This window comes from Drosophila nasuta, chromosome 3 (genome assembly GCF_023558535.2).
Source record: "Drosophila nasuta strain 15112-1781.00 chromosome 3, ASM2355853v1, whole genome shotgun sequence".
NCBI lineage: Eukaryota > Metazoa > Arthropoda > Insecta > Diptera > Drosophilidae > Drosophila > Drosophila nasuta.
Window position 1 is genome coordinate 33,972,379 of NC_083457.1, and position 11,955 is coordinate 33,984,333.

An 11,955-nucleotide genomic window follows, 5' to 3' on the forward strand; every position below is an offset into this window, starting at 1 on the left:
GACACCAATACTATCGGAATCGGCTCTCTGGCCACACTCTCCATCGGCACGTATATGAATACGTGTGCGTATACATGAGCGTTTGTATAAGCGTGTGTGTGTGCTGGTTCTCGCAGATGCCTTAGTTCATTTTTTGTTTCTGCAACGCGTGTTTGTGTCAGGCAAGTTTCTCGCCAGTGTTTCGTGTTGTGAAGTGAAATTAAAAAACAATTTTAAGCCAAACCAATCGCTCTTTGGTGTGTTAAACTGTTTAATTATGTCATTGCCGTCACCGCATAGTGCAGCGTATAAGGCGAATGTTAAACTATGTCGGGCTATCGAGAAAGAACCTACTTTATATGATCCAAACCATGAACATCATAGAAAAAAGACAGCCTTCGGAGATTTGCTGGGAGTCGGTTGCGGAGGAGACAGGAGTGTCGGGTAAGTGGACGCAGTGTTGCAAAGCGAGGCGTGCGCATTCGCGCTTATCGTTATCGCATATCGCTTGTCACTGTGAATTGTTCGCCGCTGTAAACGAGTTGGCAGCGCGTTCAGTGTTGGTAACTTACGTTTGCTTGCGTTTGAATTGCTTTAACGAATATTTTTTAAATACAAACGCAGTAATGAATGTAATATTTATGCTCATTGATATTCTGTTGGTTAATACAAATGCAATAAATGCAAAATAAAAATGTAATTATAAAATACACTGCTGGTCTTAGGTTAGTAGCACGCTTATTTATGTTAAAGTTTGTTTAATATTTATTGCTTTAATGAGAATTTAAATAAAGTTGATATGCAGAAACATTTGGTATTTAATGATACTTTAAATAAAATATTTAAATGATTTTTTTAAATTTAACAAAATAGTGTTTGTCAATTATTATTTGAAAGCTACTCAAAATATAGTTGTATTTTTCTTGGTCAATAAAAAAGGCGCACTTAAGCTTTTAAATTTTTTGTAAGAAAATCAATTTTTTTAATTTAAATATTTAGTTGGTGTTAATATTTCAATAGAAATAAAAAAAAATATTTTCTTTGTTAGTACTATCTTTGCATAGCAAGTCCTTCATATAATTACACAAGGAATCCATGTAGTTCAAGAAAAACTCACTCCAAGCATATTTAAAGCTTCAATTATTCTTTCTTTCATTTTCAATTACGTTAGGATCTAGAAAAACTTTATGTATATGTAATTAAATATATTGAAAAAATGTCGAAAATATTAATTATTTCTTCAGGGAGTAAAAATTTCAGTGAGACCGTTTTTTCCACCTTTTATGTAGTTAAATTTAACGTTGAAAGTTGCTAAAAATATTTTATGGTCATACCGAAAACTATTTAAAAGAATATTTATTTTATTTACTTTTCTACAAAATGGTAATGAATATTGCCAAGTTTTAAAAGTTAGTTTTCAGCAAATATGTAACAAGTAATTTTGTTATTTTTATTAATATATTTACAATAATTAAACATTATAGTATTTCTTTGCAAAATATACAAGAATTTTTTTTAATATTGCAATTTATTTTGGGTGGGTCGAGAGCTTTAGTTCAATCTCCAAAAATTTATCTATTATTGATTTTTAATTTGAAAGGCATAGGCGTCAATAATAAGAACATTATTTAAAAAATATTATATTTTTTTCGTAATCCTTCACGTTCTGCACTAAATATGAAAATACTTCAGGATTAATGAAAATAAGTTAGAAAGCTACAGTCGAGTGTGCTCGACTGTGAGATACCCGCTACCCATTTTGAATAAAAGTAAAATATTGCGGTATTATTGTCAAAATATACAGAAAATATTAAAAAATATACCAATGGTATATTAATATAGTACCACATTAAAAATATACCATAGACGGCACAATGTACCAGATTGTCGGCCAAAGCAACTAAGACCCCTAGTAAGTAGGCGTTTTTGCCCATCCAAAAGTATTTCTTTAATAACTTCGACAATTTTTATCTGACCGCAACCAAATTTTCAGGAATCATAATCATTCGAACCCGAATCATTCGCAACTCTAGCTTTAAAATTACGCTTGTTATTCGATTTTTTTGATTTTCGGGGGCGGAAGGGGCGTAGCAAAAATTTGAAACAAACTTGATCTGCGTGCAAACAACAAATGCTGTCGAAAAAATTTGTATAGCTCTATCTTTTATAGTCTCTGAGATCTAGGTGTTCATACGGACAAACACACAGACGGACATGGCTAGATCGTCTCGGCTGTTGACGCTGATAAAGAATATATATACTTTATAGGGTCGGAGATGCCTCCTTCTACCTGTAACATACATTTCCTGTATGCACAAAGTTATAATACCCTTCTACCCTTTGGGTAGCGGGTATAAATATACACATGGAAATAGAATGTACAGTGCACTGAAGTGAAAATAACATAAACTGAAACAATTTTAAAAATAAGTGAATGTTATTCTTAAAGCTATATTTAAGCACTATATTTACAGCTAAGATTGATTTTAGGAACTTGATCTGTTTTCCGATAAAATATATAATTTCGTTCATTTTTTGGTTTTGCGTACGAATTGGTTAATTTTTGCAATTATCACAACAGAAAACAAAACAGAAAGAAAATTCCAAAACTATTCTTAGCTCTAATTAAAGTACTTATCTAGAGCTATAAAAATAAACTTTTCTTATTTTCAAAATTGTTTCAGTTTATGTTATTTTCAATGTAAAGGGTCTCGCACGGGACAAATTCCGTTTTGGAATTACCCATATATTATTTTAATATATTTAGGTGAAACTATATTTTTACGACGTTAGTGAATCTAGTTCGATTTTAGCATAATTTATCTTATTTTATTTGTAAAATACACACTTAGTTTCTTCAGATTCATATTGTATATACTGTTTTTTTATAAGGACTTTAAAAAATTAGAATTATGTTTTACTTTTTCAAATACTATTGGCCCTCGCTTAACACGGACTCTTTTAGCACGAACTCGGTCCTATACAGTTACAAATTTGCTGTCATCCCCCCTTTTAAGAAAACTGGCTTAAGCTATAAATGCCACCAAATGCATTTCAAACTTGATATGAATAGAAACATATGATCTCCTTACTTTTTAACATTTTTAAGTTTCTATAAAGATTAAACAACCTTTTTAACTAAATACCAGCTTTTAGTTTTGAAAATATGAACGTTATGCATTTATTTAATGCATATGCATAATAACTTTTGGTTAATTTTGAAGAAATGTATGAAACTTTAATAAAAACGGACAAAATTTGAACAATAAAAATTTTTTTGCGTAACCCCTTATTTTGTGCTGAATCCATGTTTCGCTTAATGCTATTTCGCTTCATACGAGAATTTCTAGAAACGTAGCCCCCGTGTTAAGCGAGGGCCAAGTGTATAATATATGTGCAAAATTCAGGAATTAGTTGAAAAAATGTGTTGGGTTCACTGAATGTTTAATATTTAAATGAGATTTCATGTACAAACCACTTCCGTTTTTATCACGTGGCAGTGATAACGAATCGACAGCAACTATAAAAGCAGAGAACAATTTATTTGGACATTTTTATTGAATAACAAATATTTTTTGCAATATGGCTCCTTTTATTTTAAGACAATAAGATAATTACTTTTTTTTGGAGAACAACTCCAACAAGAAGCCCTGAATTTAATAGATAAATATGTATATATTTTTTTTGCCTTTATTTTATAAGTATACAAATGACATAATTATTGATATTTTTAAATACTTAAATAATCTTCATAATTGAATGTAGCTACTATGACATTGTTATTGATATTTATATTAAATGCTAGAGCGGTTACAAATATTATAGTATTCAATACTTTAACCAAAACTAAAGCGTGTTATACGCAGGGGAAGAATATTAGGAAATACCCACAGGTCTACTGGCGGGACATTGAAATTGCTCCTTTTTATACCCGCTACCCATAGAGTAGAAGGGTATTATAACTTTGTGGCGGCAGGAAATGTATGTAACAGGTAGAAGGAGGCATCTCCGACCCTATAAAGTATATACATTCTTGATCAGCATCAATAGCCGAGACGATCTAGCCATGTCCGTCTGTGTGTCTGTCCGTATGAAACACTGGATCTCAGGGACTATAAGCGAAAGAGCTATAAGTTTCGTTAGCATTTGTTATGTTTGCACGCAGATCAAGTTTGTTTCAAATCATCCGCTTCCACCCCCGCAAATCCAAAAAAAATTGAATAACAAGCGTTCACAGCTGCGAATTTCAGTGTATATAATTATAACAAAAGTATGTATTTATGATTCCTAAAAATTTGGTTGCGATGAGGTATAATTTGTGGAAGTTATTAAAGAAATACTTTTGTATGGGCAAAAACGCCTAATTACTAAGGATCTTAGTTGCTTTGACTGACAAAGTAGTATATTGTGCTGTCTATGGTATATTTTGAATTTGGTACTATGTAAATATACAAAATACCAGTCGGTATATATTTATTTTTTTTGTAGTATTTTCGGTATATTTTGAAAACAATACCGCAATTTTTTGCTTTTATTCAAAATGGGTATCGGGTATCTCACAATCGAGCACGCTCGACTGTAGCTTTCTTATTTGTTAAATTAATTATAGTGATCAAAGCGGGTACTTTTGAGTTGATCAGTATAAATTTTATCATTTATTATATTAAAAAGGGCTTACACAACCGATTAAGAAGATTTCATCAATTTGTGCTTTTTAGATTGAATATAATTACCCATACCCATACCCATTACCCATACCCATACCCATTACCGTCTGCGTGCGACCATCTTTTCATTGAACAAAAAATATATAACCTGAAACAATTTTAAAAATAAGTAAAGGTTATTCTTATAGCTCTAGATTAGTACTTTAATTAGAGCTAAGAGTGGTTCTGGAATTTTCTCTCTGTTTTGTTTTCTGTTCTGATAATTGCAAAAATTAACAAATTCGTACGCAAAACCAAAAAATGAACGAATTTATATATTTTATCGTAAAACAGAACAAATTTCTAAAATCAATCTTAGCTCAAAAATAGTGCTAATACAAAGCTTTAAGAATACCCTTCACATATTTATACCCGCTACCCATAGGGTAGAAGGGTATTATAACTTTGTGCCGGCAGGAAATGTATGTAACAGTTAGAAGGAGGCATCTCCGACCCTATAAAGTATATATATTCTTGATCAGCGTCAACAGCCGAGACGATATAGCCATGTCCGTCTGTGTGTCTCTCCGTCTGTCTGTATGAAACACTGGATCTCAGAGACTATAAGAGATAGAGCTATAATTTTCGACAGCATTTGTTATGTTTGCACGCAGATCAAGTTTGTTTCAAATTTTTGCCACGCCCACTTCCGCCCCCGCAAATTAAAAAAATCGAATAACAAGCCTAATTTTAAAGCTAGGTATATACAATAATTACTATAGTAGTTATGATTCCTAAAAATTTGGTTGCGATCAGATAAAAATTGTGGAAGTTATTAAAGAAATACTTTTGTATGGGCCTACTTACTAGGGGGTGAGTTGCTTTGGCCGACAATCTGGTATATTGTGCCGTCTATGGTATATTTTGAATGGTGTACTATATCGATATACCAAACATAACATTTGGTATATTTTTAGTATTTTCGGTATATTTCGAAAATGTTGCCGCAATATTTTGCCTTTATTAAAAATGGGTAGCGGGTATCCCACAGTCAAGCACACTCGACTGTAACTTTCTTACTTGTTTTAAAATTGTTTTAGTTGATGTTTTTTTTTAACTGTAAAGGTGGTCGCATGCGACATTTGCCAGAAAATTACCCATATTTCATATTTTTCCTTTTTACTAGATAAATACACATCAAAAACCTCGACGGTTAATTATGAAATCAAAATGGTTTCTTATATAATTGCTATAGGAATACAGAAAAACTAAAAGTACTGTCGCGGAACATTTTTTCACGTTGCGACAAGAAATTTAGGTGACAGTCATAAATATCAGGTCAAACTTTAAAGATTTGCGGGTAAATTTTAAACGACAGCTTAGGCAATTTATATGCAAAAGTGAAAGACATTTATGACGCTTATTGAGTTAGGATTAGAGTTGAGATAATGCGATCACCAGATTTACGGTTAGTCCGAAGACCGCGACATCTGTTAGGTTGCAATAGGTACCATAAATAGGTAATCAAAAGACCGAACACCCCTTCCAGAAGTCCTCCTCAGATTTACCTGCGTTGCGCAATGCATTTGTCTCGCTCACAACTTGATGATGTGCCTATGTTTGTCTCTTTCTTTCGCACGCCCAAACACATAGTGGATAAATGCAAACGACGCTGGCGTCAAATACGCAGCGATTACATTGCCAATCGCAATGCACCGAACTTCCCCATGGCCGAAGAGCTTGCGTTTCTTAACGCTCACCTGCCGGCGTCGTCCGAGTTGAGTACGGTCGGCGAAAAGGATACAAGCAAGAAGGACAATGAGAGCGAGCGAGATAGCAAGAGTAAGAGCAAGGAACCTTCGGTTGAGCTCAGCTATAAAGAGGAAGAATTCGAAGACACAGAAGCAGTTGAGGAACAGCCGTTGTCCAAGCTAAAGCAGACAACTTTGAGCCAAAAACAAACAGAATCCGAACAGGACAAAATCAAGCCAAAGGACAAGAAAGTCGAGCAGAAGAAGGAAGCCAAGAACAAGCGTAAATACAGCGAATATTACGAGAAGGAAGAGGAACACGAAGCAGAGGACAAAAAAGAAGCAGCAAAGCTGGAGCAGCCACAACGCCTTCGCCTCGACAGCAACAAGTCGGAGTTCTTCATCAAGCAGAGCAGCAAGACGACCCCTAACTGTCTCATCATTGGCAAGAAACAGCCCACAGAAGACGCCACAACGGAGCCGCCACAGCTTGCCGACGATCACTTCGATTCCATGGCCGATGAAAGTCCCGATGAAACCGCAAGCGTTGGTGGTGGTCGACGGCTGCGTCGCGGTCCCGCTCGCAAGCAGCTCCCTATACAGAAGACAGTCTCGGAGCAACGCATAACCCGACTGTCGCGTCGCAAGTCCTTGTCCGTGGCGGCTGCGCTCCGACTGCGCAGCTCCACATCGCCGGTGAAGATGACACCGCTGCCACGCACCATAGCAACTTCTCCCAAGGCAGCCAAAGTCGGGCAACCAGCAGCAGCAACTGCAGCGGCTGCTGCTCCTTCACGGGATGACATCTTTCCGCGTCCACGCGCCGCGCCACCTGCTGTGGTCATGGCCCGTCGTCCTGGCCAGCAGTTGACACAGTCGCCTCTACAGATCTCGTCGCCAACCCCATCATCATCGCAGTCACCAGCGCAACCTTCGACCACAGCTGCCTCCGCGACTGCACCGCTTATGCGTCAGATCATCAAGCCGCGTCCTGTACCAGGAACACGCCCCACAGTTCCTGCTCCAATTGCAGCCAAGCGTTTTGCAGTGCCCACGGTCACAGCGCCTCGTGCGCCACCGCCACACAGTCTACACAACGATCCTTTGAAGCTGCCACCCGCCAGCAAAGGGGCCACATCCTCTTCACCACCGCAGCAACAACGTTTGGTCTCCTCCAGCAACACGCTCGTCATTAGCACCACCAGCTACCCGACGGCTAGCAGCAACACCACAACCATGAGCTCCAGCTCCGGTACCAGTTCCAGTATCGGTTCCGGTTCCAACACAGGACTCACCACCTCCATCACAGCCTCGGCGATTGCGAGCACCACAACGCTCGTCAAGCGCTTGGAGAAGTGCTCACAAACCGACACCGCGGATGTCTTTTCGGATGATTATTTCCTGGACATGGTGCGACCGCAGATGCGTGAAATGAATTCCCGCCAGAAGATGCGCTTCAAGCAGAAGATTTTTAACGCGCTCATGGAGACCTTCGATGATGCCACCGATTTTCCTGATAGCGGTGACTTGCAGCATTTCAACATTAATACTCCATCGGGTTACGAGAATGTCTCTGATGTGGAGTTGCGTTTGATGCGTGAGCTGGTGAGCATTGTCAGCGCTGCCAAGCACACGCCAGAGACAACATCGACGGTGGCAACAGCCTTGATCTTGCCCACCGTTGCTAAGAATGCTACACCGGTGGCAGCCAAGCCGCAAGGCGCGGTAGCAGCAGCGTCGCCAGCAGCGACAGCGTCGTCAGCTAAGCCGAATCTCGATGAGAAGCGAATGTATCGCATCATGCCCATGGCCAATGGCGTAAAGGTGCCGATGACGATGTTGCGTCAGGACAGCATCGACAGCAACAGCAGCACCGCACGAAGCACGCCGGGGATTGCAACCGTAACCGGAGCTGCCGCAGCTGCGGCACGTGCCAAGTTTGTGATACCCGCCAAGTCGCCGCGCATACTAGATCCCCTAACTACGCTGCTGACCACAGTGCCACAAGCGGGCAACGCCAACAAAGTAACTGCCGCAGCAGCAACAGTTACCACCGGCAAGGATCCCATGCTGGTGCGTCAGATGGGAAGACGCTACTCCATCTGCGGAGGTGTTGGACCCAGCGCCACATTGGCCAACTCGCAGACGGCTGCTGCCTCTGTTGGAGCCGTGAATGGTTCCTTGGAGGCGATGCTCAAGCGCCGTCTCCCTAATGTGACGCAGTCGATGGTGCCGCCGCAGCAACGTCCGCGCTACTCACAGAGTCCCACCGGACACATTGCACCTGGGAACAGTTTGCTGGTGCGTCGCGCTGCTGTGGCAGGTGCACAGAAGCAAGTGTCGCCACAGGGCGGCATGCCACTGACACAAAAGTCACCGCAGCTTAGCGGCAATACGGGATTCAACTCGTTTGCTACTCCCACAACGCTGCAACGTGTCACATCGCCACAGAAACGTGGCATGGTCATCGCCAATGTGAAGGGTCAAGGTCAACAGCAGGCCAAATCTTCGGTGGCTGCTGTGCGCGCTGCGGCGCCTCTCGGTCAAATCAAGTCGACGTCGTCGCCTAATGTGGCAAATTTGTTGAGCGATTCGCGTCCAAACATGTCCAATCCAGCTCAACGACCCCCAGCTCCCGCACAGACATCACAAGCTACAACTGCAATTGCAATTCAATCTCAGCCGCATTCCCAGCCAGCCAAAGCAGCCGCAGTCGCAGCCGCAGCAGCAGCAGCTAAGACAGCAGCAGCCGCAGAGCAACGTGAGGAGACGCAGACGGCGGGCATCATTGCCGCCGATTACTTTGACATGAGTCGCCTCAAACGTGAGCCACAGGACATCTTGGATGACGACATCTTGGGCATGTAATTCAATCTATCCCCAAAAAATCTTCATATTCCATAATATGCATTACAGTTATACTATCAAATGAACATATATATGTATTTTTGTTTTTATCAATTATTACATACAATACTAAATATATATATTACTATATATGAATAAATATTGAGTCATGAAGACCAAGAATTTAATGTTCAGTTTGTTACAATTTTCCATATTACGATTCAAATAAAATTTGTAGCACGTAAGCTCAAATCGCAAATATTTTCATTGGGTTTCGGGTTTCCGCAGCTGCTTCCAAGATGCTGGGTAGTCGACTTGACAATACGTTTTAAATGAGTGCAATGAAGAATAGAAGAGGAGAAATTGGAATATTACGTTTTTAGATGAGCTGCTTATAAGTTGTAAGTATAATAGTATATAATTTGGTAATATAATTAAATTAAAATAAAAAGAAAATAAAAATAAATTTGTAGCTCTTCAACTCAAGTCGCAAATATTTTTATTGGGGTTCGGGTTTCCGCAGCCACTTCAAGGTGCTGGGTAGTCGACTTGAAAATACGCTTTAAATAAATGCAATGAGAAGAGAATAACAAAAATTGGACTATTACGATTTCAGATAAGCTGCTGCACCAAGTTGTAATTAGTTTAAGTTTATTTCTTGAATCTTTACAATTGCTGGAGTAAATAAGTTGAAGTATAATCTGTAGCTTTTAAAGTCAATAATGTTTCTCTTGGGCTTCGGAATTCAGCAACTGCTTTGCTACATGATGGTCGCCTAGGCAATACCCTTTAAAAGTAATAACAATCTGTTATAAGTAGTACAGAAATTAAAATAAACAATTTCCAATTTGATGGATCAATAATTGTTTTAATTTAAATTTATTTTGGATTAGAGAAATATTTAGAATACTTAATGAAAACAATAAGATACGTTGATGGAATATACACGAATGTTAAAAACTTAGCACTAATCGAAATTTAAAATTGGTAAAATATACACTCATTATAAATATACATAAATTATGTATGAAATTGGTAAAAAAATACACTCATTATAAATATTGTTTATAAAGTAGGTATGACATTCACTGTCAGTATCAAACTTTACTGATGAACTATTACACTCTCATTCGTCCCATCGAAAATGTGTAGGGTATAAACCGGAAACTCGCAGGTAGACGATATCTATAAGCAGCTGCAGTTTGTTTCTGAAGTGCCAGCAAACAACAAAGAGTAATGGGCAAGAGACAATAGCAAACATGCTCTCAACTCAAAGATCTCTCAAACACCCTTTAAAAGTCGCACACTTATCAATTGCCTCCATTTATTATTTATTGTGCCAAACAACTATTGAGATCGGGTAAAGCACACGACAAAATTTACAATTATATTTCGATTCGATTTCGAAGAGAATCTTATCTGGAGAACAGTTGTGTGCTTATAAATTTAATGATAAGTGATAAGATGAGTTTGAGGGGTGGGAAATAAACAGCTATAAGAACAAGTTGTCAGTCCATTGGCGCGCTTAGTTCACTCCAAGACAGTCTACAATGAAATACCTGGCAATTATTGCTCTGCTTTTGCCCCTCGTCTATGGCGCTGTGGTGCCAAGGTCCCAGCAAGCCGATGTGGATCTTATTCCCGATATTTCCACGGCCGAGGATGGCAAGGATAGCATTCTGATCCCCGATATGTCGGTGGCCAGCGATGCTGATGAAACCGTGCCCAGCAAATCCTTCCGTCAGCTATTCCGTAAGGAGGAAGCTTCTGTGCCCGATATGTCCGTCGCTGCCGAGGCTGAGGATAACCACAGTAAGTCTTGAAAGAGCGGCTCTGAAGGATTTAGCTTTAGTATAATTTTTGCCTTCATTAGCTGCCCAGGCTAAGGTTCAGGTTCCCGACATGTCCGTTGCCGCCGATGCTCTAGACAAAGGTAAGTTTTCTCCCCTTAACATTCCTTCCTTTCTGACTCCTCTTCACCATCTTTAGTTGAGGCTAATGTCGATCTTGTACCCGACATGTCCGTTGCCGCCGATGCTCTGGACAAGGGTAAGTTTTCCCCACATGATTCCCTGCCTTCCTTTCTGACTTCTCATCCTTATCTTCAGTTGAAGCTAATGTCGATCTTGTACCCGACATGTCCGTCGCCAGCGATGCCCTGTAAACCGTGTGTTAACAAAACAAGCAGAAAATCCGTCTCTTAATATTAACTATGTTTATGTGTATTGTATTTTTAAGTTTTTCTATTTATATCAGCAGCAATAATAAATTACAAAGACTTCGTTTAGAAGTGCGCATTGATTTTATTATCTTCTTATTTCTTTCTCTTTCTCCGCTTCGCTTTATCAATTTTATTTATTGTCACGTTGAAATAATCATCTGATGAGGGCACGTGTGCGAAACATTTGAAAATGCTCGAAGCTAAAAAAGGCTAAAAAGAAAGCAGACAGTGTGTAGATAATTTGAAGAATTTTGTATTAATTAGTAATTTATTATTTATTATCATTTATTTGTTGCGCAGTTGATGTGGAATGATGCGTACATATATAAAAATCTAAAAAAAAAACAATTATTACGAAAGAAGTCATAGCTTATTATAACATTTTTTTCTTTATATCTTGTTTATTGCCTTAATTATTGGTTATTCATCTTATTGACAATTGCCAATTAAATACAAGAATACATGGAAGTAGTTGGATTATTTAATGTGGAAATGTAGCATCAAACTGGAT

General features: G+C 38.7%; 2 protein-coding genes across 2 annotated transcripts; both read left to right on the plus strand.

Annotated features, from left to right (window-relative positions):
* Positions 1–274: 274 nt before the first annotated feature.
* LOC132789626 (mucin-2) lies at positions 275–9,432 on the plus strand. The gene is made up of 2 exons (XM_060797759.1): positions 275–423; positions 6,279–9,432. The coding sequence occupies exons 1-2, from the start codon at positions 297–299 to the stop codon at positions 9,242–9,244; spliced, it is 3,093 nt and encodes a 1,030-aa protein (XP_060653742.1). The 5' UTR covers positions 275–296; the 3' UTR covers positions 9,245–9,432.
* A 1,298-nt stretch (positions 9,433–10,730) lies between these two features.
* Positions 10,731–11,524, plus strand: LOC132789923 (uncharacterized). The gene is made up of 4 exons (XM_060798261.1): positions 10,731–11,035; positions 11,097–11,156; positions 11,213–11,272; positions 11,332–11,524. The coding sequence occupies exons 1-4, from the start codon at positions 10,774–10,776 to the stop codon at positions 11,385–11,387; spliced, it is 438 nt and encodes a 145-aa protein (XP_060654244.1). The 5' UTR covers positions 10,731–10,773; the 3' UTR covers positions 11,388–11,524.
* Positions 11,525–11,955: the final 431 nt, after the last annotated feature.

Bases quoted from the DNA above. Each gene is read 5' to 3' on its own strand.
- LOC132789626 (XM_060797759.1), top strand. From the start codon at position 297: ATGTTAAACTATGTCGGGCTATCGAGAAAGAACCTACTTTATATGATC. The intron at 424-6,278 runs GTAAGTGGACGC...CCAAACACATAG, and splicing joins GGAGGAGACAGGAGTGTCGG to TGGATAAATGCAAACGACGC.
- LOC132789923 (XM_060798261.1), top strand. From the start codon at position 10,774: ATGAAATACCTGGCAATTATTGCTCTGCTTTTGCCCCTCGTCTATGGC. The intron at 11,036-11,096 runs GTAAGTCTTGAA...TGCCTTCATTAG, and splicing joins CGAGGCTGAGGATAACCACA to CTGCCCAGGCTAAGGTTCAG. The intron at 11,157-11,212 runs GTAAGTTTTCTC...CACCATCTTTAG, and splicing joins CGCCGATGCTCTAGACAAAG to TTGAGGCTAATGTCGATCTT.